At 35.3% G+C, this 27,481-nt stretch overlaps 2 protein-coding genes across 4 annotated transcripts in view; one reads left to right on the forward strand and one right to left on the reverse strand.

The window, feature by feature from the left end:
* Positions 1 to 807: 807 nt before the first annotated feature.
* LOC130801847 (sister chromatid cohesion protein SCC2) lies at positions 808 to 25,032 on the forward strand. 2 transcript variants are annotated; one of them, XM_057665763.1, is made up of 28 exons: positions 808 to 1,305; positions 1,448 to 1,557; positions 2,637 to 2,773; positions 2,844 to 2,952; positions 3,044 to 3,300; positions 3,444 to 3,548; positions 3,747 to 3,855; positions 4,047 to 4,143; positions 4,378 to 4,564; positions 4,665 to 5,093; positions 5,165 to 5,691; positions 10,316 to 10,526; positions 10,599 to 10,649; positions 10,785 to 10,943; positions 11,042 to 11,209; positions 11,826 to 12,116; positions 12,193 to 12,345; positions 14,525 to 14,694; positions 16,562 to 16,670; positions 18,385 to 18,543; positions 18,617 to 18,721; positions 18,814 to 19,047; positions 20,294 to 20,427; positions 20,503 to 20,763; positions 20,848 to 21,205; positions 23,221 to 23,313; positions 23,399 to 23,524; positions 24,332 to 25,032. In XM_057665763.1, the coding sequence occupies exons 1-28, from the start codon at positions 1,073 to 1,075 to the stop codon at positions 24,545 to 24,547; spliced, it is 5,298 nt and encodes a 1,765-aa protein (XP_057521746.1). In that variant the 5' UTR covers positions 808 to 1,072; the 3' UTR covers positions 24,548 to 25,032. The 2 variants fall into 2 exon arrangements, with proteins under 2 accessions (XP_057521746.1, XP_057521747.1); XM_057665764.1 differs by having other exon boundaries at positions 2,859 to 2,952.
* Positions 25,033 to 25,990: 958 nt separating this feature from the next.
* The window catches only part of LOC130801848 (UDP-glucose 6-dehydrogenase 2), a 2,800-nt gene continuing 1,309 nt past the window's right edge, over positions 25,991 to 27,481 (reverse strand). For both annotated transcript variants that reach the window (XM_057665766.1, XM_057665765.1), the window contains exon 2: positions 25,991 to 27,481. This exon is cut by the window's right edge. In XM_057665766.1, coding sequence (XP_057521749.1) covers positions 26,316 to 27,481 — 1,166 coding nt within the window. In that variant the 3' untranslated portion in view covers positions 25,991 to 26,315.

The raw sequence follows: 27,481 nt of genomic DNA on the forward strand, positions 1-27,481 counted from the left end.
CGCCACTTCAAGTGGCGGTTTACCCAGCTTTAATTTTTTATTTAATTTTTTTTAAAAAATTAAACTAATGAAAACCGCCATTTCATCTAGCGGTTTGGTAAAAATTCCTAAACAAAACCGCTCATTCATGTAGCGGTTATATTAAAAAAAATAAGAAAAAAAAATTTTTCTCACGCCTATCCTACGTGGACGGTATTGTGGGAAATACTTTTCCATTTCATGTAAAGTGGGAAATAATTTTTCCTTTGGCAATATTATGGGAAAAGATTCACTAATAACATGTCGTTATCAAAAAAAATATTTAATTGATAATAAAGTAAAATCAAATCGTGAGTTTCACTTAAATTATTGTATGAATGAAGTTAATATTAATCGTGGAAGAATCAATTACCTATATTAGGCCTTCACCTGAAATAAATAAATAAATATGTTCCTCAACGTGTCAATTATATCATTAAATAAGCTAAACGTAAAATCTTTACTCCGACAACTTTATCTTCCATGTCACTTGCTTAAACTTAAAACGATATCGTGTCACTAGCTTAAGAAAATCCTTGACATTATCAACTGTTCTTATTAACTTAACCTTTTTCAAAAGTTCTCTATCACATGAATCGTAATTTGAAAAATACTCGAAAATCCTCATTAAATTGGACATTTGTGTTAATCTAAGCATTACACCGAGCAAAAGTTCGTACTCATGACCGGTGAGGAGATGCTCTCAACTCTCGAGGAAAAAACTTCTTTGGTACTTTACTCGTAACGACTACTACACGTTCTATGTGCAGTTCTGTTTCACTGTCCGGCGATTAACCTACAAATATTTTGACAGCCTACATAAACCACCCATAAATATTTTAACACTTTCCCCGCCATTTGTCTAATCTCTTTCCTTCTCTCTCTACACTCTCACTTCACCTTCTCTCTAGGGCTTATTCTATTTCAAATTCCCAATTTCTTTCCTCCCCTCTCTCTTCACTAGCCCTAAATTCCAAAAATTTGAACCTCTAAATTCGATCAATTCCTGCAATTTGATGATTAAATTTGAAGCTATTTTCATCTAATTGAAAAAATGAGCTACAATTACACCGATTGGAGCCAAAGAGGAATCACTCTCTCCAATACTCTACATTCTGAAGTTGCTCCATGCTTGCCTCTGCCTTCTCTTCCGCCTTTTTGTGGTGCTTCTGATGAGCAGCTTCGGCTTTTTGATGACCGTGTTTCACGACCTTTGAATCGCCAAGATGTTCTTGCTCAAGCTCCAAAAATCGCTGATCTCCTCCTTACTACTGATGTTTCTTACTTGTATGTGCTTAGTTTTCTTTTCGATTTAAAATTATGTTTAGGATGTTTTTTTTCGCGATTAGTTTTTCAGTTTCTGGTTTGAATTTTTGAAATTAATTGCTAATATTGCTAGTCTTATACTCCAGTGCGTTTTATGTTTCAGGAATCTCAAAAATGGTGATGCTTCTATATCTGGTTTGAATGTGACGCGTATGGACCTTTGCGAGGAGGTTCTACGTTACAATAGAGATGCATTTGAGTGTACACTTCCAGGTAAACTTGGCTTTGGATGTCAGTTATTGGAAATTACTATATGAGAGTGAAAAATTGGAACACGCACTCGATGAATGTAGCTTAATTTCATCATAGATAGTTTACATTTAATTAACATTTTTAGCTTTTTGTTTTGGTGGCGGATTTGAAGTTATGAAATATTTAGCAATAATACACAATAAATCTTCTTTCCACTGTTTGACAAATCATAAATGCATAAATATTTAATTTTCTCCCTAATATTTTCTTAATTATTGTCAATATTTGCAAAATGCGGATGCATGTAGTCGCACTCTTCTGATGGTTGATAAATTTATTTATTAAATTACTTAATGGATGAATTTTCTAAACATATGATAGTACCACAGACCACAGCTATTAGGATGACTAGAAATTATGAACAGTGCTCTTGTTAAGCCCCTTAAATTTTTAGCTGAAAGGGAAGTACTTTTACCCTATTAGGAGGTAGCTTTGCTGAGAGATGAATAAATATTGTACTATTTTTGCCTTAAAGTTTATATGTAACTTTGTTGGAAAAGTCTAATGTGAATGTTAATGGGCATCATGTTTGTCCAATCATGTTAGGAATGGAATTTCATTAACATGGGCAGTCATTTGGAGTTACCTCTGCAAATACCCCTTCTGCCCACCTAGGTGGGAGGATAACCCCCTTTTTTGAAATCCAATAGTGTCTTTAAAAGCATTTAAAATATATTATGAGGATGTAAAAGGGAATTAAGTGATGTTTTAGTGTGTGTATGTGATGGTAGAAATATCAAAGATTTTGGGAATTTAAATTGTCATCTATGAAAATTGTCTTAGTGGTTGACTCTTAATCATACCTAGGCCGAGTAATAATTGTTTGTTTTTTGTTGTAATTGTACTGGTAAAATTTATGGGAGCTGGTTATTGTCAATTTGACTGTATGTTGAACTTCAGTTAAACTTTTCATGGCCTATAACTGCTTAGGTAGTTGAAATTTTGGATACACTTTTGTCCATTACATTCCGGAGGTCCTGTTGAACCCTCATTGTTGATGTTCAACCCTCATTGTTGATTATCTCTTTCAAGCTTCTCAGGTCCTGTTGAAGAGCATATCCCTAATGTGGAGTCTGATCAGAACATATATTACAGAAATGAAAATGTTACTTCTGTTAGCCAAGTTCAAGCAGTGTATGGAGAGACTCACAGTGAGCAGCTTGCTCATGTGGTTGATGTATGTTAGCCTTTCCCCCCTTTTTTGTTATTTACATATCATGTCCACAATCCTTTTATACTCTAAATAGCAAACAAAATTTCAGGAAGTACCATCATCTTCTAAGAAGTCCAGAGGCAAGAAGAAAGGAAACAAGGGAGCACCATCTTCTGCTATGCCAGATCCTGTTGAACAGCAAGGTGAGAGTATTTCAATAGTATTGTTGAAAATGGCATCTTGGTTCCGTTATGATAGCTATCTTAGAAGGTTGATGTTGAATATTCCTGTCAGATGCTATTGTCGGACGGTTCTATGACTTTTTGGAGGACTTCTGTAGTAGGGCTGAAATTCTTGGTGAGGATCAAGATGAAGCAGAATGGGTACAGTTGTCAACACCTGACATTCGTAAGGTTGTGAAGGAAGTGTTGTCGATTCGAGATGAGAAGCTGTTGCATCGGGTTCCTGTAGATATTACTGTGAGACTATTAAAGGTTTTAGATAATCAGATTCATCGTGCTGAAGGTCTATCAATTGATGAGTTTGTAAATGTAAGTTGATTAGTTGATAAGATGTTGTTTTCTCTTAGGGTGGGTGGGTTGGGGGAGGCTCTATTCTCTCTGTTACAAGAACTTATGGTGAGATGTTTTCTGTGATTGCTGATATCCCATCAACCTTATAAAACATTCTCCAGTCAGATTCAGATGTGTCATTGATTTTCTGTGCACTGGAGTCAATTCATGCTGCTTTGGCTGTAATGGCATTGGACAACATGCCTAAGCAATTATACAAGGAAGAGGTATTTGTTGTTTTACCTTTTGTTATGAGGTGTGGATAGTGCGTGTTGGATTAAGGCTTTGGAATTGATGTTGTTCACATTACTGTGTCGATAGTGCATAGTATATTCTCCTTTTACACTGACATTCTATTTGTCAAATGTTGTGGTAATTGAGTTTAACTATTTAAGCTCAGCTTTAAGTGGTGATCTTATTGCTAGATAATTGAGAGAATACTCGAGTTCATCAGGCGTCAAATCATGGACATAATGTCAGCTTGTGATCCTTCTTATCGTGCTTTGCATAGACCTGATGCTAACAGAGTCGAAGGTGGGTTACTTTAGAATGATATGTCAGTTATACTATTTTTTTGAGGTATGTTTAGCATTGACCTTTTATTGTCGTTCATTTGTTAGTAATAGGCACCAAAGATATATATTCATGACCTTGATCTTATATCATTACATTAATGTACATAGGCATGTGACTTTTGAAAAACATGCTAATGTTTAACATTTCAGGGGAAGATGACCCAGATTCTGAGGCTGAGTATGGCTCTGCGAGCAAAAGACGGCGTACAACTAAAAGTGTGAAAGTGAAAAGGACAATGGCAAACAGGTTTGTTAGTTTTTTTTAATTCAAATGGAGAGTCGTGTTTTCTAGAATCTAGCGGGCTTCATTTATTCCAAATGCAGATTGTTGTCATACAAAGTTTATCAAGATAATTTTTTGTTTTTATGTCGTTGTTCTTGTGCTGTTTGCATCCCTTTGAAGTGTATATTAGTTTTCAACATTTCTCTTTTATGTCGTCAATGAAAAAAATGACCTGCTGTGCATTTGTTTGCCCCCTAGGATTCCAGCTGCTGTGAACACGGTGTTTCAGAAGCTTTGTACTATCCTTGGTCTTCTGAAGGACCTCTTGTTAGTAGAACGCCTGTCAGACAGCTGCATCTTGCAGCTTGTTAAAACTTGCTTGTCGACTCTATTGGTTGACAATATCCAACTTTTGCAATTGAAGGCTATGAGCTTGACCAGTGCGGTACATTTCTTTGTTGTTTTCTGTTTACATGAATTTCATGTTTTTTCATTATTCTTTTCTCTATGGTTACAATTTTTTTCTTTCTTCATTGACATTACAGATCTTCTATTTATACACACAGCATAGAAGTTATGTTGTTGACGAAGTTATTCAACTTCTCTGGAAGCTACCCTTCTCAAAAAGAGCTGCCAGAGCATATCATTTATCTGATGAAGAGCAGAAGCAGATTCAAATGGTTACTGCTTTATTGCTCCAATTGGTTCTCCATAGTGCTAATCTTCCCGAAGTTTTGAGGCAAACTTCAAACGATAGTTCTATCTTTGAAACTCCAATGGAAACAAACTATATGATTAAATGCAATGAGGCTGCCAGAGAGGCATGTGTTTCATTTTGGACACATGTTCTTGAGAGGCTTACCAGTAAAAGCCAGGATTCATCTGAGGTGAAGGTGATACTCGAGAATCTTGTTGTGGATTTGTTAACTACATTGAATCTGCCAGAGTACCCTGCTGCTTCCCTCATTTTAGAAGTAAGAATTCCATTATTTGCAATTGTTTCTTGCTTTTATAATCTTCCACATCTAAAGATGGATACTTGCAGATCCTCTGTGTCTTGTTGCTTGAAAATGCTGGTCCAAAAGCTAAAGATATTGGTATACGTTCTATGGCAATTGATATACTTGGTACAATTGCTGCACGTTTGAAGCACGAGTCTGTCCTTTGCCGCAGGGAAAAATTATGGGTAGTGCAGGAGCTGGTTGGTGGAGAAATTGTAAACGAGAATGAACAAACAGATACATGTTCTGTTTGCTTGGATGGAGTAGTTGAAAAAACTCTTGTGATATGTCAAGGTTGTCAGAGATCATTTCATCCTGATTGCATGGGTGTCAGAGAACATGACATTGCTGCACGTGGCTGGCAGTGCCCTCTTTGTCTATGTAGAAAACAACTTTTGGTGTTAGAGTCATTCTGCAAATCACAGTTAAAGGGTAATTGCAAAAATGATCTTGCTCAATCAGAAAATTTGTCTGACAAGGCTGCTTCAAAACTGGAGACTGTTCAACAGATGCTTCTGAATTATCTAGAGGATTTGGGTTCTTCTGACGATCTTCATCTTTTTGTGTGCTGGTATATATCTGATTTTTCTTTATCATCTTTTAACATTTCATATTTTATGTTTTCTCTACGTTTTTTTTTTTACTGTTGTACCGGACTCAATGTGTCTGGGTAAGGATCATTTAAAGAACCAAGATGTGCAGCCTGGAACTTTAAAATGGTTGGCACGTACCCTGTCACAAGAAAAATAAAGTCGTTTGCTGATTTGAGATTTAAAAACAACCTAAACTGTTGACGTGATAATTTAGTTTTTTTTTTTTTTAAATTTTTTTACGTTTGTTTTTCTTTAAACTAAATTTTTTGTAATAACTTTTTCTAAACTGAAGTGATTTAGTGGTATTTTTGTTTTTTACAGCGACTGATTTAAACTGAATATATTTTTGATGAACTTAAAGCCCAGGGCTCTAGTTTCAGGGTTTTGGAAAAAGAATTTGAATTTTGTCCTATGTTGAAGTTTGAAATCCAGTTTTTATATCAATGCTAGTCAATGTCTGCGTGAATACCCTTAGTTTTAATAGTAACCAAATATCGGAATTCAATATGTGATGGAGTAAAGTTTTACCAAAAATGTAATTATTATATGTAACTATTTGCACCTGATATTTCAAAGACAAATGCCAACTAAATATTTCTTCTGCATTAAATTTAAAAGTTAAGAAGAAATATATCTCTTTGTACAATGTTTTCTTTTTACGAATTTCTTGTTTTTGTTTTTTCATATCAATTGAGTAATAGCAATTATTTAAACTTAGCCTTGAAAATCCAATAAATTTATTCCATTTTAGTATTTATTTTATTGATCAATGTAATTAAATGATCACATTTTTTTCAGTGGGGAAGTTATAAGTTTTAGCACTTTGTGTATATTCGTTTCCTCTTATATGTCTTTGATTGTTGGACCATCATATTGTCATTAATTGATGGCCCTTTGGAAATGCGTAATAAGAATCTGACTATATGTCGAGCTACTTAATCTTAAATCTCTATTTGTTTTGCATACGTTCACATACAAATATTACAGTAACAATAAGGTCAGTTTGTTCATGTTATGAAAAAGTAAAGTTGATTATGACAGTTATAATATGCTAAAATTTATTTGCCATAGTCTTGTATAGGGGATAAGTGATTTATAAATAACTTAATCACTAATAATAGAGGCGTAAATAGCCTAGTGAACCTTGCAAATATACTTTACAGAAGGAAAAAGTATTAGGTTCTAAACAATGCAGTGTTTATAACCATGTTTTGTTTAGATAAGATAAAGCAAATATATTTAAACAAGCTACTTTTAGTAAACCTGTACATTATGAACTAAATAAATCTTTACATAAGCAAACTATCAGATGAATTATAAGAAAAGGAAGTAAAAAATCGAATTCTTGATATGGGAAAACAACAAGCTAAATGTGTTCTAATGTGAAACATTTTGTAATTGCTAAGTAAAAGTGTCATTATGATGATTCAACTTTTCGTCATTTTGTATGGTAACAATTTATCTCAAATAATATTTCAGTTAAATAAAAATTATCTAATAGATATCTTTTATTTTTAGACTCTATCCATACTCTCTTCAATTAAATCGTATTGTTTTTAGAGGCTCAAATGCAAATTATTGATCAATTGCATTAAAGATTCTCTATTTATGTTGTTTCATACATAATATACAAAAACATACATAATATACGAAAAAAAGAAAACAATAGAGTGCTAATACAATGCGGTACAAATAAATCTTAGAAGCTTGTGCATTTAAAGAAATTATTAGTGCTTGTAAGAATTTAATAGGACATAATATAAGATATCAGGAAAGTCAATGAAGAAAAATATACGAAAAATCTTCTTTTCCTTTCCTTAAAAGTATAATAAATATGAAGGCATAGGGTAACGTTTTATAATTTTGAATGATTGAGTAGCATAACCAAGTATTTCTCCTTATTTCTAATGTCAAAGCATGCATATTAAATGATTTATACCTATTCTATTTGGTACTGCCTATATCCCCTTTTTGTCCTCTTATTGTAGCTACACATATCAAGGATGATATAGTATTGATGATTTGGTTTTCATATGGTGGATTGAAGGGTAAGGGGAAAGATATAATAGCTAGTTAGAGTTGGTGAGATAAATAGCGGGTTTTACTGGTGCAAAAAAGTAGAGTAATGAGGACATAATAGAGAAAGGTAATTAAAATGTAGGAAAGTTGGTTGGGATAGAGGAAGTATGTATGAAGGCTTCACAAAATTTCTTAGATCCTTTTGTAAGAGAACTAGTGTTTGTTAAGCCTCTTCATATGCAAGATTTTTTGAAGAAATTTCCACCATTTGAGTCTAAATTTGGACAACCTTGTTTGAATCAACTACTTCTTTGGAAAGAGGGAGATTTTACTGGTTAAACTCTGTTAATAAAATGATATTATGAATTTAGTGCTTAGATGTATGATTGGAGAGTAGCAATGACAATATTGAGAAATTATTAACATTTAGATTTAGAAGGATTCAAGCAAAATTCTAGGGTAGGGTTCTTAGTGAAGATAGGATTTTTATACATGTATATAATATTAAAAGATACATCATGGTCTAGGCTCATGGACTATTTTTGAAAACATTGTGAATTCAAGGAATTGTTTTCTAGAGAAACTACTTTCATGGCAACCATTTGTATAAACCTATTTATGGTTGCTATATTCTTCTATAACACTATATGCTAGTAGTTTTAGTAATGATTTACCACAAAAATGATGTTTAACCATCATGTGCTACACTTGTGTCTATGTGAGCTATGGTCCAAAATTCTTGGATATGCTTGCGATAATAGACTCTAAACAATTTCTTCTTGATCATTGTAGATGGCTTCGTGGTTGTTTCGGACTATGTTTGGTCGTGAGAAGCTAAAAAATCTTCACGATACAATCACAAGCGATCTTGCTCACTGTTAATACCTCTCCTCTCCCTCGATGAATCATTACCTTTTCGGCCAACCAACTCGAACTTATTTGAGTGTATATGTGCTCACGTTAGTAGCAAGTTATGGTCAAACCTCTTTTTAATGATCAAACATAATTAAAATCATCAATCTGTACGGTTTTTGTAAAAGGTCATTTTAAAAATTTTCTTTGTTATTGAAGGTAAGGTAGTTTTATGAGAATTTCAGAATTTAATCCTAAACTGAAGTAAACTAACGTTTGTAGGTCTTTATATAATATAAATGATTGGGTAAAAATATTTTTATCAAACATTATTAGTTTTTATTTTATTTTATTTTATTATAGAGCATAATTCAAATTTTTTAATTTGTCGTAATGTTGGAATTAAGGCTTTGGCATCATTTTTGTGTTGTTTTTGTTTCCTTAATTATGACTATTTTTTAAATTTTGCAATGTAATTAAAGGAGTGAATACTTGCTCTATATTTTTATCCTTTTTTTTGTGTCTTAAAAGTTCCATATGCAAAAGGATCATATATGACACGAAAACATTAAGCAGACTCAAAAACATATAAGACAAGCATTAAAGATGATGATCCAAATTTCTTTGTAATGCTTATGAAGACACTCTAATATGGTGATATAGAGATGCATAATATATCATTCTAACAAAATTGAAGGATATGTCGACAATATTATAAGGGAATATAAACAAGTTATTTAAAAGCTTTCTTTAATTTCCAAGTTCTAACTTCACCAAAAATTCTCTAATTCAAATTGTTAATGCTCTGTGTCCTTGTCATTAGACACATATATGTTCTTGTCTTATTATTGCCTTGTTATATTTGGAAGTAAGGATTTCATATCTTTTCCAATTTTATCACTCGTCTTTTGTAAAGGTTTCCTTTTCACTTTTATATTCAATGTATGACAATACACCACTACAAAAAAGGGAATTATGGAGGATTTTCTCCAAAGAATCACAAACAAAACAAAGGGATTCACTAACATTTCCTTGTTATACAACTTCCATGTAGAATATCAGGATAGGTGAACTAAGCAAATTTCTTATCCATTTATATTATCCCTGCTTAAGATTAATGTAAATGTTAGTGCAGTGACCTTTTATTAAACTCTCCACATAACGGTGGTAAAGAATCTTTTACTATGAATAGGAAAGTAAATAAGTAATGCACTTTTTGGTTTGTTATCAATTCAATCATATGCGTTTTGTGCATGTTGAAAATTACACAAATACATATAATTTTACATCTAAAAGTTACGGGAAGTATAAATATGGAAGATGATTCACTTACTTTTACTTTTTAAAACAAAAATAGTGAATGTTGCATTGTAGTTGATGGCACTATGGTAGTATCTTTAATTCATCTTGAACACATTCTTTTCATGATGTTTCTAAAAGGGGCATGGTAATCTCATTTATCTTTCTGAACTTAAGAGTAGGGCTAGGGCATATTTGTTTTCTCTTAGTTGCTGTTATCAGCCATTAAAGAAATACCAGTTAAAAATTAGGAAGTATTGGTTTGTGATTTGACATTAGATAGTTGAAGTCAATATGTTTTGTCGTGGATGATTTTATTTATTGGTGTATAAAGGGCCATACATAATTTTTGGCTGCGTAAAATTTTAAAACCCTATGGGGCAATATGACACGAGTCTTTGATGGCATCTTATGGTTTCTTCACATTTTCAGGTTTTATCTATGTCTCTGGTACAAGGATGAGCCAAAGTCGCAGCAGCAATTCAGCTATCGCCTTGCCAGATTGAAATCCAAAGCAGTTATACGTGATTCTGGGTCCTTGTCATCATTGTTAACCAGAGATTTTGTTAAAAAGATAACCTTATGTCTAGGGCAACTTAATTCCTTTTCCAGAGGCTTTGACACTATTCTTGGCCTGCTTTTGGTTAGTTAAACATATATCCTTGTTCCTTCTACTAAACATATTATTTTCCTTTAATCTGGCAATTCATTTCAGGGTAGTCTACGGGACCACTCACCTGTAATTAGAGCTAAGGCACTGCGTGCTGTAAGTGGCTTTCCTTTTATTTGGTCTTCGACTTCTTCCTGAATTCATTTGAGTTCTAAATTATTCTTTTCTTGTGTGGATTTGGAGGACAACTGATCAGAGTACCAACCTTTTCCTTTGCTGCCAAATGTTCAGGTTAGTATTATTGTAGAAGCTGATCCAGAGGTCTTACGCGATAAGCGCGTTCAATCAGCTGTTGAAGATAGGTTTTGTGATTCTGCAATATCTGTCAGAGAAGCTGCTTTGGAACTTGTTGGGCGGCATATTGCATCTCATCCGGATGTTGGTCTGCAAGTATGCTTTAAGTCATTAAACTTCTATATATATCCTGTATGTTTGTGTGGCTGTACTCGTGCAGTTTCTTATTGTATTTTTGTGATGCATCTTTGTAGTATTTTGAAAAGGTTGCAGAAAGGATTAAAGATACTGGGTTAAGTGTTCGTAAACGAGCAATCAAAATAATCAGAGACATGTGTACATCAAATGCGGATTTTGTGGGATCTACACATGCTTGCATTGAGATCATTTCTCGTATCAGTGATGAAGAATCTAGTATTCAGGTATGAATAGCTACAATATGATTTATGATATGGTGTCTTTTTTGAACATGGTTCTATGTTTTCTTTTCGAATCATTTGGGTGGTTTTTAGACTTTGTTGTCATGGTCTTTACCCATGATGTAATTTGGTAGTGTATATTGGTTAGGATACTTGTGCAAGGCTTCATGGGTTCATGGTTTGTGGTCTTGTAATACTATGAACATACAATCGGTGTTATGGAGGAGCACCCCCTACCTCCAAAACAAGGTTTTTAATGAACAAAAAGGAAAGCTTTTAGATCAATTATTATGACTAGTGTTATTTTTACAATTTATAATATGCTAATAAAAGTACTCTCTCATCATGTCATCCACTTATTTCTTACTCACTTGTGTGATGTCATTCTCCAACTATAAATTAATATTGCAACTTGCAATACAAGGTGCAATTTCACATGGACTTAGAGACTAATTATTATATAGAGTCTAGAGTCCTATATCAATGGGAGAAGTATCTTTTACTTGCTGCATGCTTTAAGGGTTTTGTGTAAGTACGTAGTAATTCATCAAAATATACTGTGTGTTTTATAGAGATGTTGTCTTCTGTTCACAATGTGACTGTTCTACCTTTATAACAGGATCTTGTTTGCAAAACATTTTATGAGTTCTGGTTTGAAGAACCTGCTGGGAGACAGTATTTTGGCGATAATAGTTCTGTACCAATCGAGGTGGCTAGAAAGACTGAACAGATTGCTGACATGTTAAGGAAGATGCCTAATCGTCAGCCTCTTGTCACCATTATCAAACGCAACTTGGCTCTTGATTTCTTACCTCAGTATAAGGGAACTGGGATTAATCCTGCGTCACTGGCAGCAGTACGCAACCGCTGTGAAATGATGTGCAAGTTTTCACTAGAAAGAATTTTGCAGGTATACTTTGGCATGTTATAAGAACTGAAATCTTGGCGTGGCATGTTGATTACTTTATTTGTTGCTTGTTGGACAGCTAGAGGAAATGAACCCTGAGGAAGGCGAGATGCAGATACTTCCTTATGTGACTGTTTTGCATGCCTTCTGTGTCGTGGATCCATCACTCTGTGCACCTGCTTCCAATCCTTCCCAGTTTGTTGTTACGCTGCAGCCATATCTGAAGAATCAGGTAATTTGTTTTGCAATGTGGTGGTTTTTTCTGAATTCTAAATCCCTTGTTTATTACCCTTTGGCTTTAACATTAGATTGCTTTGTGAGGAAAATTCCCAGGAAATATGTTTCATAAAATATCATATAGAATTGATACTGACTTTTTTGCTTATGATACAGTGCTGATTATATAATATAAAGAAAAGAATACTGTTGTTTTAGAAGTGGGCTTTGTCATTGTGTGGCTTTTGTGTGTTTGTGTGGGGATGCTAACCAATGCTTGAGGTTCACACTTGTTGATGTGGGAGTTTTGGACTTCAGAAATAAGTGATGTATGAAGATGTTAGTTTCAGAAACGTGCCTTTTTTTTTTTTTTTTTTTTTTGAAAAGTGATGAATTGTTGGTACTTCCAAAAGAAAGTAGTTGAAGATAACTAGACAACATCTTTTAAAATTCTGACTTGTTGGTGATTGGGTTGGAGCAGTTTCCTACAAGCGACCTTATGAACTTTATAAAACTCATATTTGGTGTTACAGTGCATTACAAATCAAGGTTGTGAATATTTGAGTGAAATCAAAAGCCTTTGGAGAGTTCACAAGTAAGTTCACGATGTCTTTGGATGCAACTGAATCACACCACCCATCAGATGAAATTGAACTATTAACTTTAGTCCACTCCTTTTTATGCTCCTTCATTGCGTTCTCCGTGGCTTGCATATCTTTCTTAAGAAGAGGAACCTTTAGCTCATGCATGCTAGGTGGTTTCAATCTAGGGCCATATTGTCCAATGGCCTCATATATCCGTCCAAAATTAAGATAAGTGTCGACATTAAAAGGAATGTTGGCATCATAAAAAACCTAGCTATTTTCATACAAGTTTCACAATGATGGTTGGTGATAAGAGATTAACCGCTAGAATGTTGACTTCCCTTGATGGATAAATGGCTAGGTTTGCTTTAACAAATGACTGTCTTCAAAGGAATGTCCCAAACCAAAAAAAAAAAAGAATTAAAAGAAAATTATGAGATGCTTCTCCAAAAAATATTGATTGTATGTGATGTTCTTCACAATTTTCCTAAAGGAAAAACGATACCTTAATGTCAAAAGGTGGCGTTGGCTTCATGATTGTGAAAGATCCTTCGATGCTTTTCTTTTGAGTATTCCTTCCCGTTTGTTGTTCAAGCAAACCCATGGGTCATGACCCATCTCAACATATGCATTGATGCTACACCCTTTTTTTAATCTAGTCTTTCATTTATGCCTAATTTTCCTATTCATATAATTACTTTGGATATTGGCCTGAGAGACACTATGGAATGTTTCCTTTAACCCTAAAAGTGTGTAATAGTCATATAATACTCATTGCTGCTCTCAATTGGAGTTGCCCAAACTTCATCAGTTAAACTCGTTTAGCCATGGCTGCATGTAACAGAGAAACAATAATGTAAATACTTTTTCATAAAATGTTATTAGTTCTATTCATTTTTAAAAGGTTATTCTCCCCTTAAAAATATATAGTAGTTACAAGATCGGTGGATGTGTGAAAAAAGAAACATAACGCTGTGAAGGGATCATGAAAGTCTTATATAAAATGCTTATCCGTTTCGGCTACAGTGTACTGTTAGTGTTTTACATGGCAACAAATGATCTTATTTGCTTTACTGAATATTCTATGGAGAGTTTTTTTTTGTTTTTTGGTTGCGAGCTAGGATTTAGCACATCTTTGGATTGAATGTTAGAAACTTGTGGAATAAGGTTTCTCGCTCCTTTTATCACTCTGTAAGAACTTTTGTTTGTTTTTTTCTGTATAAACCAGATCGAACACTGTTATGGATCTTGGCTACCAGTGTTATGTAGTAAATCTAAAAAAGTTTGCCTTACAACGTCTAAGTGATATGAACTAAAATATGTCCTAATTCAGATATAATTGTAAGAAAGTTTGTTATCTATGTATACTATTTTCTTCTGCAACCTTTACATCTCAATGTGTCAAGCTTTTGTTCCCCTTCTGTATATCTTTTTGATTTACCTTCCTCTATTCTGTAGCTACTGGCTAGGAATGTTAAGAATTTGAATATTACGTATTTAGCCTACTTGTTCTTTATTGCATGATTTCATCGTTTGTTAGTATGTGTGGGGGGAGTTCTTGATTAAGTTCAATTATTTAGTAATTGATGGTCTATTTGTTTTTGTGTTAAGGTTAATAATCGAGCTGTGGTACAACTCTTGGAGAGTATCATTTTTATCATTGATGCTGTTCTCCCTTTATTGCGCAAGTTGCCTCAAAGTGTCATTGAAGAACTCGAGCAGGATCTGAAGCAAATGATTGTGCGCCATTCCTTTTTGACAGTTGTTCATGCTTGCATCAAGTAAACATACTAATTGCTTGTTTTTCATTTGGAGAAGTATTTCCACACCCTCCCCTAAGCTAAATTTATACCCAAAATAATAGAACCAATTGCTACTTTGTCTCTTTTTCATTATTTTCTAACCAATTTTCTTGAAGTCTTTTATTGTCAAATTTTATAATGATGGAAGTACAAATTTAGCTCCACGACTTAGGTGCCAATAAGCCCCTTAACGTTTAAATTGAATCAATTGAGCCCCACAACCCACAATTTTATGGCAAAATTTTTCGTTAGAAACTAAATGTAATTGGAATCAAAGAAAGTTGTGTCTTTAACTACACACCATCTGGCGTTCGTTTAGTACTTAAAAAAATTGAAGAATATATACATTATAGCATCTTTATGTGACTTTAAAATAATATAGAAGTAAACAGCTTTCAGTTTATCATGACATATCTTTGGGAAGACTGATTTCCGCTTGGATGTATTTTGGATATTTGGCATTTCAAAAAATGGACGGGTGACCACCTTTGATGAGGCTTTCATGAATATAGTGGAGAGCACCTTGGTTTGTCCAAATAGAAAAAATAAACAATTTCATTCCTCAATGTGATCGAGTGGCTCCCTAGTGTCACGGGCTCACTTATTGACTTAGTGAAACCGTGCGGCACTAGTGACAATGGCTATAGATTGCACTAGCTCAGCCTTGAGAATGTGTCTAAGTATGAAGAACTTAGAGACTTAAAATTGAAGAAGTTAAAGAGAATATTTGAAGAGTGTTTATGTGGTAAGGCTTTGTATTGCTTGAATGCTTTGTACACAACTTGAGTGGGTTGCAAATGAGGGGGGCTTGGGGTATTTATAGTGATAGCCAAGCCCCTAAAGAATTCTAGAGAATTCCACCAGCTACTCTACATGAGTGTCTCTAGAGAATTCTAGGACATCTCTTACTTTAGGCTTTTCTACTAGTATCTAGATGGTTCTACAAGTATGTACAATGCTCTACATTATTCTGGTGTGTACAACAGAGTTCTAGAAGCTTCTTGAATATTCCGGAAAGCTCTTGATGACGCGGGCTGATTCGAAAAACGAGTCGGACTGTGTCACTAGGCTACTACCAACTTGGGGTTTGAGGTCTAATGTATGCTCCCTTACGCTTGTTAGTAATTTTCAAATAGACAAATTCAACAATGAGATTGTTTTCAATTGAAACTTGCTTGCACAAATAAATTATATACAATATAGATTCAACTTGATTCATTAGTAATTTTCTAGTGGATCCTTAATGCGATTGGTGCTGAAAATATTTGTGTAGGTCCACAGTCCACCACACTTGGTTGTTAGTTGAAAGAGATAGGAAAAGGTTCCCTCACCTGTGAGCTTAGGGATCATCTAATTTTTATATTGATGAAATGGCTTGTTTTAACCTTTAATCCAAATCCTCAACTGGAAAATGTGTTAATTGATATTCCTTTGTCATTCCTGGTTGGTTTTTATCTATTTGCGGAATTTCCTGGCTAGGTTCTGGTGTGTTGTAATTGTCCTTGAGCTGTTCATATTAATGACGTTCAAGTCAATAAAATATCTGTACTTCTGGGCTTACATTTCAGTTGTGCTTTAAGTATCATGGTAATGTGTAGACACAGGTTCTAAATTCTTTTTCTTCATGAAACATGAAAGCTCTTGTTTCTTTCAGTTATAATGTTTTTGTCACGTGTCTCTAGCTATAGCTATTTCCCTGTCTTCATCCCCCATGAGATTTTTCTTGGGGAGGAAAGAGCAGAGGCTTTTCTTGTATTTGCGCTTTTTATTTTATAAAATAAAAATTTAGTAAAAATACATTAGTTCTGACTTACTGTATCTGAGATCACTTTGGTATCTGCTGTAGGTGCCTATGCTCTTTGAACAAAATTTCTGGAAAAGGAGCAAGGTTAATTCACATCCTCATTCAGGCGTTCATCAAACGTTTGGATGCCCTTGGTGTGGATAACAAACAGGTTTGTTCCTAGTGTATTGAATTAATGTTTGCCTGTGTGATGCTCTTATTCAAATTTTGCATTAATGTGCGTTGGGCAAAAGTAATAGGGTTTTTGAGGTTATGCAGTTATGCTTTCTGAAGTCTACACGTGTTTATGAACTGATATGGTAATTTTCTGGTAAAAATAGTAATGGAGTTTTCTGAAAATACAGAAAATAAAAGACAACTATTTAAAAATCAAAGTGTTGAAATCTCTCCCAAGAATGCTAACTAGTTATCTAACAATACTCAATTTTCTGACAATCCCTTGACTATATTTTTATATTCTCCTTTATAGTGCCTTGTTTACCTCTTCCACTAACTGTGTATTGCAGGAGCTTATGCTACAATCTAAATTTGACAGAATCATAATGAAGTACCCGTTGTCCCCAATCCTAATGCTACTTTTAGCAAGATGCTGGGTATTAATTATTAGCTGACATCCACGCTGCGTTTTTCTTTGTGTCATTTGTATTTTTTTAGTTGGAGTTAGATTATGCCTTTTCCATTCTTTCCATTACCCCAATGCATATGGGGGGTTTTGAGGGGCTGTTGTACGCAACCTTTACCTTGTTAGTGATTACAAAGAGCCTGTTTCTGATTGACACTAAGTGGTGAGTGGTAATTTATGAGTTTGCAGCTCCCGACTACCTGCAAACGGAATGTGGCTTGAAGATACCCTTTTTTCATGTTAATATGTAAATCTATTGTTCAATTACTCGCAAAAGTGCACTGGAATAGAATATACCAGAGTGTTGTGTAAAATCCATGCAAAGGTGGTTTTACAGTGCTGAACACTCATTATGTTGTCATTCTGCTTTACAAGAATCAATTGAGTGAAATTCAGGAAGTTTAAAAAGTTATCTAGCAACTTTACAAGTGGTTGCCGAAGAACCTGAAAATTGTTAGATCCTTTCACTGCTTATTGGAGGCAGCTACATGACTGCCCTGCATGCTACACACGAAATAAATCAATGTTAATTGCGAATATCTTTAGTGTGCTGCACTCTATATACTTGATTCATCTTGGCTTCCAAAGAGAGGGTGAGGGGGTGGTAAAGCAAGTATATATTCTAACTGCTATAAAATGCTAGATTATAATGAAGGGGCTGGCATTTAGCTAGACACTTTTTGTGGTTTTATTTAGTGACTGTTCAGTATAGCAGAGATCTACTGGATTTTATGAGCTTCTCATTTCTCTCATCATCTAATTGATTAGGCTTGGTTAGGAGGCATATTGAGTAGAAAATGTCTTGCTATCTATCTGTTGGCTATGTGTTAGATCACGTAGTCAAAGAGAAAAAATTAAAGCTTTTGAAGAGAATATTTGGTTAGGCCTTCTGCTTGTAGAGTTGTTTTTCCTTGTGGGATTTTCACAAGGTTTAATTGTTTTACTGCATGATTTAAATGCACTTGTATTTAATTAAATAAAAATTTCCTTTTTTTTTTGTCTTGACGTCAATACTTATCATGTGCAATATATCTATTGCTTCGTATTGATTGTAAGAGCTTGTTGAAGCTTCAAATATAAGGCTGATACAGTACCGGACATCCTGATAGTTTTGTAATTAATATGCATCTATGTGATTTGTTCTAGCGGGCTGTTTCTTTCATCCCCGTGCCAGATTTTTTTTACCTGCAAAGAAATAGCAAGATGGATTTGAACTGATATGAACTTTCTTTGTTTACTTAAGCTAATCTGCCGATCATTGTTCTGTCTTGGGCTTCTGATCCGCTATGGTAATTCCCTGTTGAGTGCATCTAATGAAGGTTTCGACATTGCTAGTTGTCTTAGCTTGTTAAAGAAGCTTCTTCTCGTTGATGATTTTAGTATCAAGGTCAAAGCTCTGCAGGTAAGGGTCTGTTCTCATGTTCTGTTTTGGTGAACTTTCAGTAATTTATGTTCATAAACGGGGTGTTTTCCAGGCTCTGGGCTTTGTTTTGATTGCTAGGCCTGAATACATGTTGGAGAAAGATGTTGGAAAAATTTTGGGAGTAACACTATCTCCCAGTTGTGATGCTCGTCTTAAGGTAAGGGCTTATGTTTTGTCTTCCAGTTTCCCTTATCCATTTTGGGTATGAGGTTTGCATTAGTGTCCTTACTTGAAGGGTATGCTTTTCAGCTGCAAGCTCTGCAAAATATGTATGATTATCTCCTTGATGCTGAAAGTCAGTTGGGGTCAGATACAGTAGAAGATAATGTGGTTGACTCTTCCCAAGGTGGTGTTTCGGTTGTGCCAGCTGCTGCAGGTGCTGGAGATACTAATATCTGTGGTGGGATAGTGCAACTTTATTGGAACCATATCTTGGAAAGATGTTTGGACACTAATGAACAAGTTCGTCAATGTGGTCTGAAGGTATTTCGAGCTTTCTTAATCAGTGAAATTAAATATAAATGTGTCAACTTTATTCGATAACTTGGAATGAGTCCCAATGGAAGGAGAATTCTTCAACTGTTTTCTAGTGAGGCCAATTGAAAATTGTGACTGAAGAAAAATTTTAAATGTTAAATAATTTATGCCAGTGATCCCACTTAATAATTGAAGAAACTTAGTAGTCGTGTGGCTGCTAATAGGACGTTGTACACTTGTACTCTTTTGGAACTGTTTTAACTCCCGAGGAGTTAAGTTTCATGGGATGGTAAATTGTTTGGTTGAATATCGGTGATTCAACATCTCATTTCCACTTACCTAGGGGAGTGTGTCATTTTCCTGCATGTGTTTTTTGTTGTGAATGGAGAACTATGATTGTCATTTTGAATTGTATGAAAATATATGTTATTCCCTCCTGATTAGTTTTTCATTATCCCAAATGAGTTTAACCACTTTCAATTGTGAAATATGAATGCCCCACTATTTATCTACTTATACATTATCTTCCCCTCTTGACTCTCATTCATTTTATAAAGTACCCCCCGACATTGTGCAAAATTCTAGATGCCATTGCATAAATGGTTACTTGACCATTTATGTGGTCAATGTAATTGTTTTTGATGTAACCTGAAAAACTTTACAATGCGGTTGCAGTGCGGTAATGTGACATATATTTTTACCATGACACCCCCTATCTCCTATCGCAAGAAATTTCTATAAAAAATATCACTTACTCTCTCTGTCCCGTTGAATTTGCTATATATCTCCATAAAAGCTCTCACATGGAGAACTCAAATGTTGCAAACTCAATGGGACGCTGGGAATATTTGCTTATCTGCCTTGATTAGTGTTCAAACGTGTTTGGAATACTAGAAGTTTGATTACGAAAATTTTGAACTATCAAGCTTTGTTTCAATTTCTTGATTGAGGATCTGTACCATATTATTAAGAATATTGATAGTTAATTACGTTTCTTGGTGAATATGTAATGGAAAATGTTCATATGTAACGCGTCAAACTTATGGTCTTGAATTATCAACTGTCATGTAATAAAGATTTAATGCCTTATGTTGAGAGAATATTGATGCTTAATAGTAGCATCTTCCTCCTTTCCCTTTTGCTGACCTGTGTGTTCTCTCCTGCTGAAAAGTGCAATTATAAAGTGTTCATATGGAAGTTTCATAAACATGATGCTGATGGCTTAGCTTGATTTATCCTTTGCTCTATACAGATTGTGGAAGTTACACTGCGCCAAGGACTTGTGCACCCAATTACTTGTGTCCCTTACCTCATTGCCCTGGAAACAGATTCTTTTGAGGTGAACTCAAAGTTGGCGCATCATCTGCTTACAATTATGAATGAAAAGTACTGCTCTCAAACACTGTCAGTTAATAGTTTTACTTTCATCTATGCTTCTTACTATCTAATGGATCATTTTAGGTATCCAGCCTTCTTTGAGAGTCGACTGGGTGATGGACTACAGTTATCATTTAGTTTTATACGATCAAGGGGTGAAATTTCAGTGGATCCAAATGTCAAAGAAAAATATGAGGATGCATCTTTTGCAAATGCGAGGATTGGAGTTTCTCGTATATATAAGCTGATACGTGGAAACCGTGTTTCAAGAAATAAGTTCATGTCATCAGTTATTCGTAAATTTGATAATCCATGCGGGAGCGAAACAATTGTCCATTTCTTGATGTAGACTTTCCTCCATCTCTTACTTTGGGTGCTTCATTGTTATATGTGGATTTATGAACTCATAGCTTCTTTTTAATTTCCTAGGTATTGTGCAGAAATTCTTGCTTTGCTACCCTTCACGGTTCCAGATGAGCCTCTCTACTTGGTGTACACAATAAACAGAGTGGTACAAGTTAGATCTGGGACACTGGAAGCAAGTTTAAAAGCTTTCAGTTCTCATTTCTCCCAGCGAAGTACGCAAAAGGTTCCAATTGAATATGGGAGTATTTGGCAGGAATCATCTGTTGCTCCTCTCCCTTCATCTTCTGTATCTTTTGAGTTAAATGGTCAAGATCGGCTGCCTGAAGATGAGCGTTCCACATGTATGGTCAAGGAAGAAAATGTACAGACCTGTTTTTCTGGTCCGTATTTGCTTACTGAAGAAGATCAAATGAGAATACAGGTATATTTTTAAATGGAGTTTGTCAGTTAGCTCTTCTATTGCTTCTTTATGTAGGGTCATGTACTTTTATCTTTAGCAAGGCTAAGGTTGTGTACATCTAACCCTCAAGAAATCCCACCTTAGATGGGAGCCACTTAAAGGCATTAGGGTAATGAAATGTTGTTGTGTTGTATGCTTTTTTTATCTGCTCTTTAGTTTTCTTTTTTTGCTTCTTGTTTTTTGTTCTGTTGCTGTTTGTTTGGGTTTATTGTTTGTTTTGATTACGGGTCACCTTAACGAGGGAGAGGAGGATTTTGAATGTATTCCTTTCTTGCTCTTATACATGTATAAAAGGGATGATGATGATGAGGAAGTCATTTATCTGATGAGTGAGTTGAGGGACCTATTGCCATCATAATATTGCGAACTGACGGAAACATTAATATTTGTGCCTTGAAATATTATCAAGCTGACTAAAGTTGACTGAGAAGTTAAACATTAATATTTGCGCCTTGAAATATTAATCAAGCTGACTTAAGTTCAAATTAAAGATCTTCAGGGAAGCCCTTGAAACTTATGACTGAAATATTTGTGTTTTGCGATATCTGGTGGCAGTGAGGACAACTTATGGATTCTTCATTGCTTTTGACCTCAGTAACATGTGCCTTGAAATTAATCAAGCTGACTAAAGTTGTGCCATGTGGCCCCTTGGTGTTAGAGATTAATGGTAACAATACATAGGCACTCTATATAAGTGGTTTCGCTCATGTAAGTTCTGGTCTACTAGAGGAGTCAAGTTGGCACTGAAAAATGCAAATGAAATATTGAGTTTGAGCCCTGTATTGATAAGGAGTTGGAATCCATGAAGAAAAATTTCTCTGCTCCTTAAAAAGGGCTCAATAGGAGGAGAAGAACAAAAATTGACAAAAAATGTTTGGATGATGCTAAAGTTTTCATAACCTAGATTCAAAAAGTCCGGGCAAGAAAGGGTAAAAACCCCAGCCCGAATGGTGTAGCACTGCCTAGAGCCTAGAGGTAGAGAAATCTTAAATCAAACATCAAAAAAGGATGATAAGAATGGGAAAAGATCTTAGCCTTGGCACTTGGAGGTCCAAGGTCTTGTGACTTCAGTTGTAGGGTGTTAGCAATCAATGGAACAAGGAAATCACAAGCGGTCTTGAACTTAATGAACATGGTGAGTCAATCCGAGTCTTAGACACCAAGTTGGATTATCAAATCAAGTAGCCTATACAAAGGGGCAAGACTGTATGAGAGAAGGGTGTTCACAAGTCACAGTTCACTTCATAAGGAGAAAGAGTGGTTCAAAGTATTTAGAAAAGGAGGAAAGGAAAGCTTGTGCGTGACTAATTCTCATGTCTGGTCCCATCATTTTTTGATCTGATGCGAATTATCCTTATTGAACTTGAGTTATGAGTATACAAATGATTTTTTAGGAAATAAAGAAATGACAACGATGATATTCGTAGTTTAATTCATTTCATTTCAGTATTTTAGGGGTTTATTTGAGCAATAAGGGAGTATGATCTGATACAGATGGCAACAAGTAGTTAACCTTACATGGCTATATTATGAAGCATCCATACGTTATTTCCAAACACCCAATCGATTCTACTTTGAACTCTTCCCATTTCCCTTGCGAGTCTAAGAGAAGTATCCTCTAGAAAAATTAATTTCACCCAAATGAAATTAGTGAGTAATAACCCAATAGGATTGATTAGTGACTGGTAACCTGACCCATAAATGAGTCAAATTCGATTGTAACCCAGCTTCACCCATTTCTCAAATTCGGTAATTTTTTAGTTCTGCGTAATCAATCTTGATCTTCTACAGTATGATATATAGGATCCATAAGGGAGTTTAGTTATCCTATGTTTGTTGCTTTGGTATTTGTCAGCAAAACAAAGTTATGTTATGGTTCTTCTAGATTGAAGCCGCTTTACTTTTTGCTTTTCAAACAATACTGAAAGCATCTGTAATACACATCTAATAATATCTTGATTTTGGTACTTTTTCAGGCTGTATGTCTTGCAGCTTCTGCTCTTCAACTCCTTTTAAAGCTGAAGAGGCACTTAAAGATCGTATACAGTTTAGATGATGTTCGATGTCAAGTAAGATTTAGTTTTTGCTATTTTTTAGTTTATGTTTGATCTCATTTTGTTTGCTGAGCTAAACAAGAACGCAAATTCTTTTCAGGCATTTTCACCTACCGAACCTCCCAAATCTGGAGAGGCCCTCTCCAGGCAGAATATTCCTTTTAGGATAGGTGACGTACATTCCAGTTTGCCTTCTACTTCGGAAGAGTTGACCCAAAGATATCAGGTAATACCTCATGAACTTCCATCTGGTTATTCACTCCCTTGATTCTGTTTTTCCTTCTGCTTTTCAGTTGTTGGTATGAGTAAGCCTCAAGGCTCAACATAGGTGATTTATTTGAAATAATTTAGGTTACCTTTGGTAAGATAGCTTTTTTGTTTCCATTCCCTCATAATATATCAAATATTTCTATAAGAGGAGATATAACAGGAAAGAGTCTGGTAAAATAAAAAGATAGAGATTTCTATTTATATTCAAAAGGAATTTAATGCTAAGATGAGTAGCGATCATGTTTGAATACGAAGTGAATAAATAAACACTAGAAAATTAATATAAACGACTTCTATTTTTTCAGTTTCTAGCCAATGGAACATCTTTCGGTTACAAATTACTCCATATGTCCCTCTCAATTTGGACCACTTTCTATTTTAGTTTGTCTCACTTATTTTGCACATTTTCCTTTTTGGTAATGATCTCTCTCTCTCTATTTTTCAATCTCATTCACAGACTTTTTATCTCTCTCAATCTTAAACACTAATTTTCTATTATCCACTTGTTTTTGTCTTATTCTCCAACCTAAATCCTCTTTCCACTAAATTTCATCTAAAAAGTATTAGGTGCATTCGGAGAGGGACGGAGGGAGTAGTATGCAAATTGCTACGCATTTTTGTTCACTACAAACAGGGATAACTGCACAATTAACATTGGAAAAGCAATCCAGGCTCAAATATTCTTTGTTCCTCTGATGTGGGGATTTGGTGATGGTTTCATATTTCCTCTCATCTTGTTCATTGCATCCTCTATTATTTACAGGAGTTCAAGAATGCACTAAGGGAAGATACAGTTGATTACTCAACCTACTCGGCAAACATTAAGAGGAAACGTCCACCCTCGCGAAGAGGAGGTAAAGCAGTCCGAATGATGGAGAGGGATTATGACGACGACGATGATGATGAAGATTGGACGCGTGGGCGGAGGTATCATAATGGAAGACAAAGCAATGGTGTCAGAGCAAGCCGGCGATTATAGTTTGTACATAGCAGGTTAGGCTAACTTGTATAGTTTAGTACAGATGCAATCATGCAAAGAAAACATATACCAACATGAAGAAAGTTGGATTTGCTGATACCAAGGTCCAAATGCAAGGGGAGTGCAGTGATTATTGGCTCTGAAAGTGCTTGGGCTTGCAGCTGGTGTTTTGACCTAGTAACCACTTACCAATTATACAAAGGTATATTACTTTGCTAGCAATTGAGCCATATTGGCTGAGCTTGTTTTGTCACAATTTGAATTAAATAGGTCAGGCTTACCTCTATTTTTGTATCTTGGGGTTTGTCTTTCCTCAATTCCGGACTGTAAATTTGGATTTAGTTTATGGTAGCACATATGTATTCTTGTCAAACAGCTTAGGCGAAGATTTCAAATGTGAGCTGAGTAGATCTGTATATTGGAATTGGATCTCAATCGGAGTTGTTTTTAGTTAAACTGGTAGAATGTAAATACAAGCTTTTTTTACTTATGCCGTGACGAGCTTCTTGTAAGAGGCATCTTGGTAGCTTAGTTATTCGTGTATGATGCCAATCTCAAGGATGCCTTACCAATATGATCTCTCATTTTTTAAATGTCAAACCATTTCAGCTGCGTACGACGATTGAATGAAAATCCACTCTATATTCCATGTTTTAGAGATCATAGTTAAGAAGGTGCACCAGGATCAGTCATAGTGCTTTGGTAGTCTATTTATTAACATCAAGTCTTGCGAGAGATTACCATTCGGTGAGATCATTCATATAAGAGTAGTCTGATCGGCTCTATTTTAATTTTTACAATATAAGATCATTAAATTGATCAATTTAAGGTTATAGTTAATACTTTTAAGATCAAAATTAATGTTTAGAAAGTTATAATTGATCATTTATAATTTATTACTTAAAAGTTAGAATTGATAATTTTAAGATTATAATTGATTTCTTTAAAAAGTATGTAGTTGAGTGGTAATTGGATTTGGTTTACAATCCATTAGTTATAATTTGATTTTTTTTTGGTTAAGAATAATTTGCAAATTATAACCTTTAAATTTAGGGCTTTATAGCTTTAAAGTTTATTTTTTACGAATAACAGCCATCAAAGTGTATATACATCAAAGTCTACACCATTCAGGCCAAGTGATCATTTACAAACCCAAATTACCTTTGCCCAGCTTAAATAACCGTTGCGCGTTGACCAGTACTAATTACTTTTGACTTTTGTTGACCATCCCTAATCACCTTTGAATTTCCTAATTATTAACGATGTTCTTGTGTTTTAGCACTTCAACGTCGTTTTAACCCTTTATAACGATAATTTTTCAAAAAACGAACGTCGGCGTAAGGGGCATCCATGGTAGTGGGCTGGGAAGGTGGTCGCTTGAGAGGGTGGTGGATCTTAGAGCGGAAGGCAAGTATATATGTAAGTTGGGGGAGAGAGTTTAGAGCAAATTCTTTAAAGAACCATTTAACAAAAATGGCGATTAATCATTCTATCTAAGGCAGCAAAAGACAGGGCTGCAGCATCATACAAACAGTTCAACGTAAAAATAGATACACACCATATGCAAATGCAAAGATGGCAGTATTCCTTGTTGAGGATCCTTCGGGTGTGGGAGATCAATAGCAGAAAACAAAACCGAAGAAAGAAAATTTTAAAAGTACAACAGCTTAGAAGAGCATTAGATATGAAAGAATAATTCTATAATTGAATCCTGAAATGAGTTTCCAAGTCTGTATCCCGATAACAACTTCTTGGAGTGATTCGATTCCTAAGCAACAGCAGGCATGTCTTTGAGCCATGAATCCAAAGGCTTACCAATCGAATACACAATAAAGCCGATCTCCCTCAGCTCGTCTGCATTCACTACGTTTCTTCCATCGAACACAAAAGCGGGCTTCTGCATGTTGTCAAAAATCCGCTTGTAATCGAGTTTCTTAAATTCATCCCATTCTGTTAGGATACACAAACCATGAGCATCTTTGGTGGCTTCATAAGCATCCCAAACCACACTCACTTGCTTCACAGTTGTGGGACTTGTGGGCTGAAGGTGAATGGGATGGTCCCAATCGAACTTCTTCATGGTGAGATCTCGCTGAATCTGGTCTTCGGTAACTTGTGGGTCATAGATGCTCAACCTCGCCTTATCTTCCAACAATCCTTTACACACATCAATGGCAGGAGTCTCCCTAGTGTCACCTGTATCTTTCTTGAATGCAAATCCAAGGACAGCAATCTTCTTGTTTGAAACTGAGTTGAACATGGAGGAAACAACCCGGTTCACAAAACGACTCTTCTGGTAATCGTTGATCTTTATGACCTGTTTCCAATACTCAGCAACCTCAGGAAGGCCATTGCACTCACAGATGTACACCAAGTTCAAAATGTCTTTCTGGAAGCAAGACCCACCAAAACCAACACTAGCATTCAAAAACTTGGGCCCGATCCTAGTGTCCTTACCGACAGCATACGAGACTTGGGTAACATCTGCCCCAGTAGCCTCACAGAGCGCTGACATAGCATTGACGGATGAAATCCTCTGCGCTAAAAAGGCGTTAGCAGCAAGCTTAGAAAGCTCAGCAGACCAAAGATTGGTGGTTAAGATCCTCTCCTCCGGAACCCAATGAGCATAAACATCCTTCAGTGCTTGGACCGCCTTAAGGCCTTCTGGGGTTTCTCGGCCACCAATGAGAACCCTGTCAGGGTTAAAAAGGTCCTGAATTGCAGTACCTTCAGCAAGGAACTCGGGGTTTGACAGGATCTGGTATTTGATTCCTTTGGTGTTGTGGGTTAAGATCTTTTCAATGGCCTCAGCAGTTTTCACCGGAACAGTCGATTTCTCAACAACAATCTTATCTGATTTCGAAACATCAGCAATCATACGAGCAGCGCTCTCCCAGTAGGTTAGATCTGCAGCTTTGCCAGCTCCAAGACCCC

Source organism: Amaranthus tricolor, chromosome 15 (genome assembly GCF_026212465.1).
Source record: "Amaranthus tricolor cultivar Red isolate AtriRed21 chromosome 15, ASM2621246v1, whole genome shotgun sequence".
In the NCBI taxonomy this organism is placed as follows: domain Eukaryota; kingdom Viridiplantae; phylum Streptophyta; class Magnoliopsida; order Caryophyllales; family Amaranthaceae; genus Amaranthus; species Amaranthus tricolor.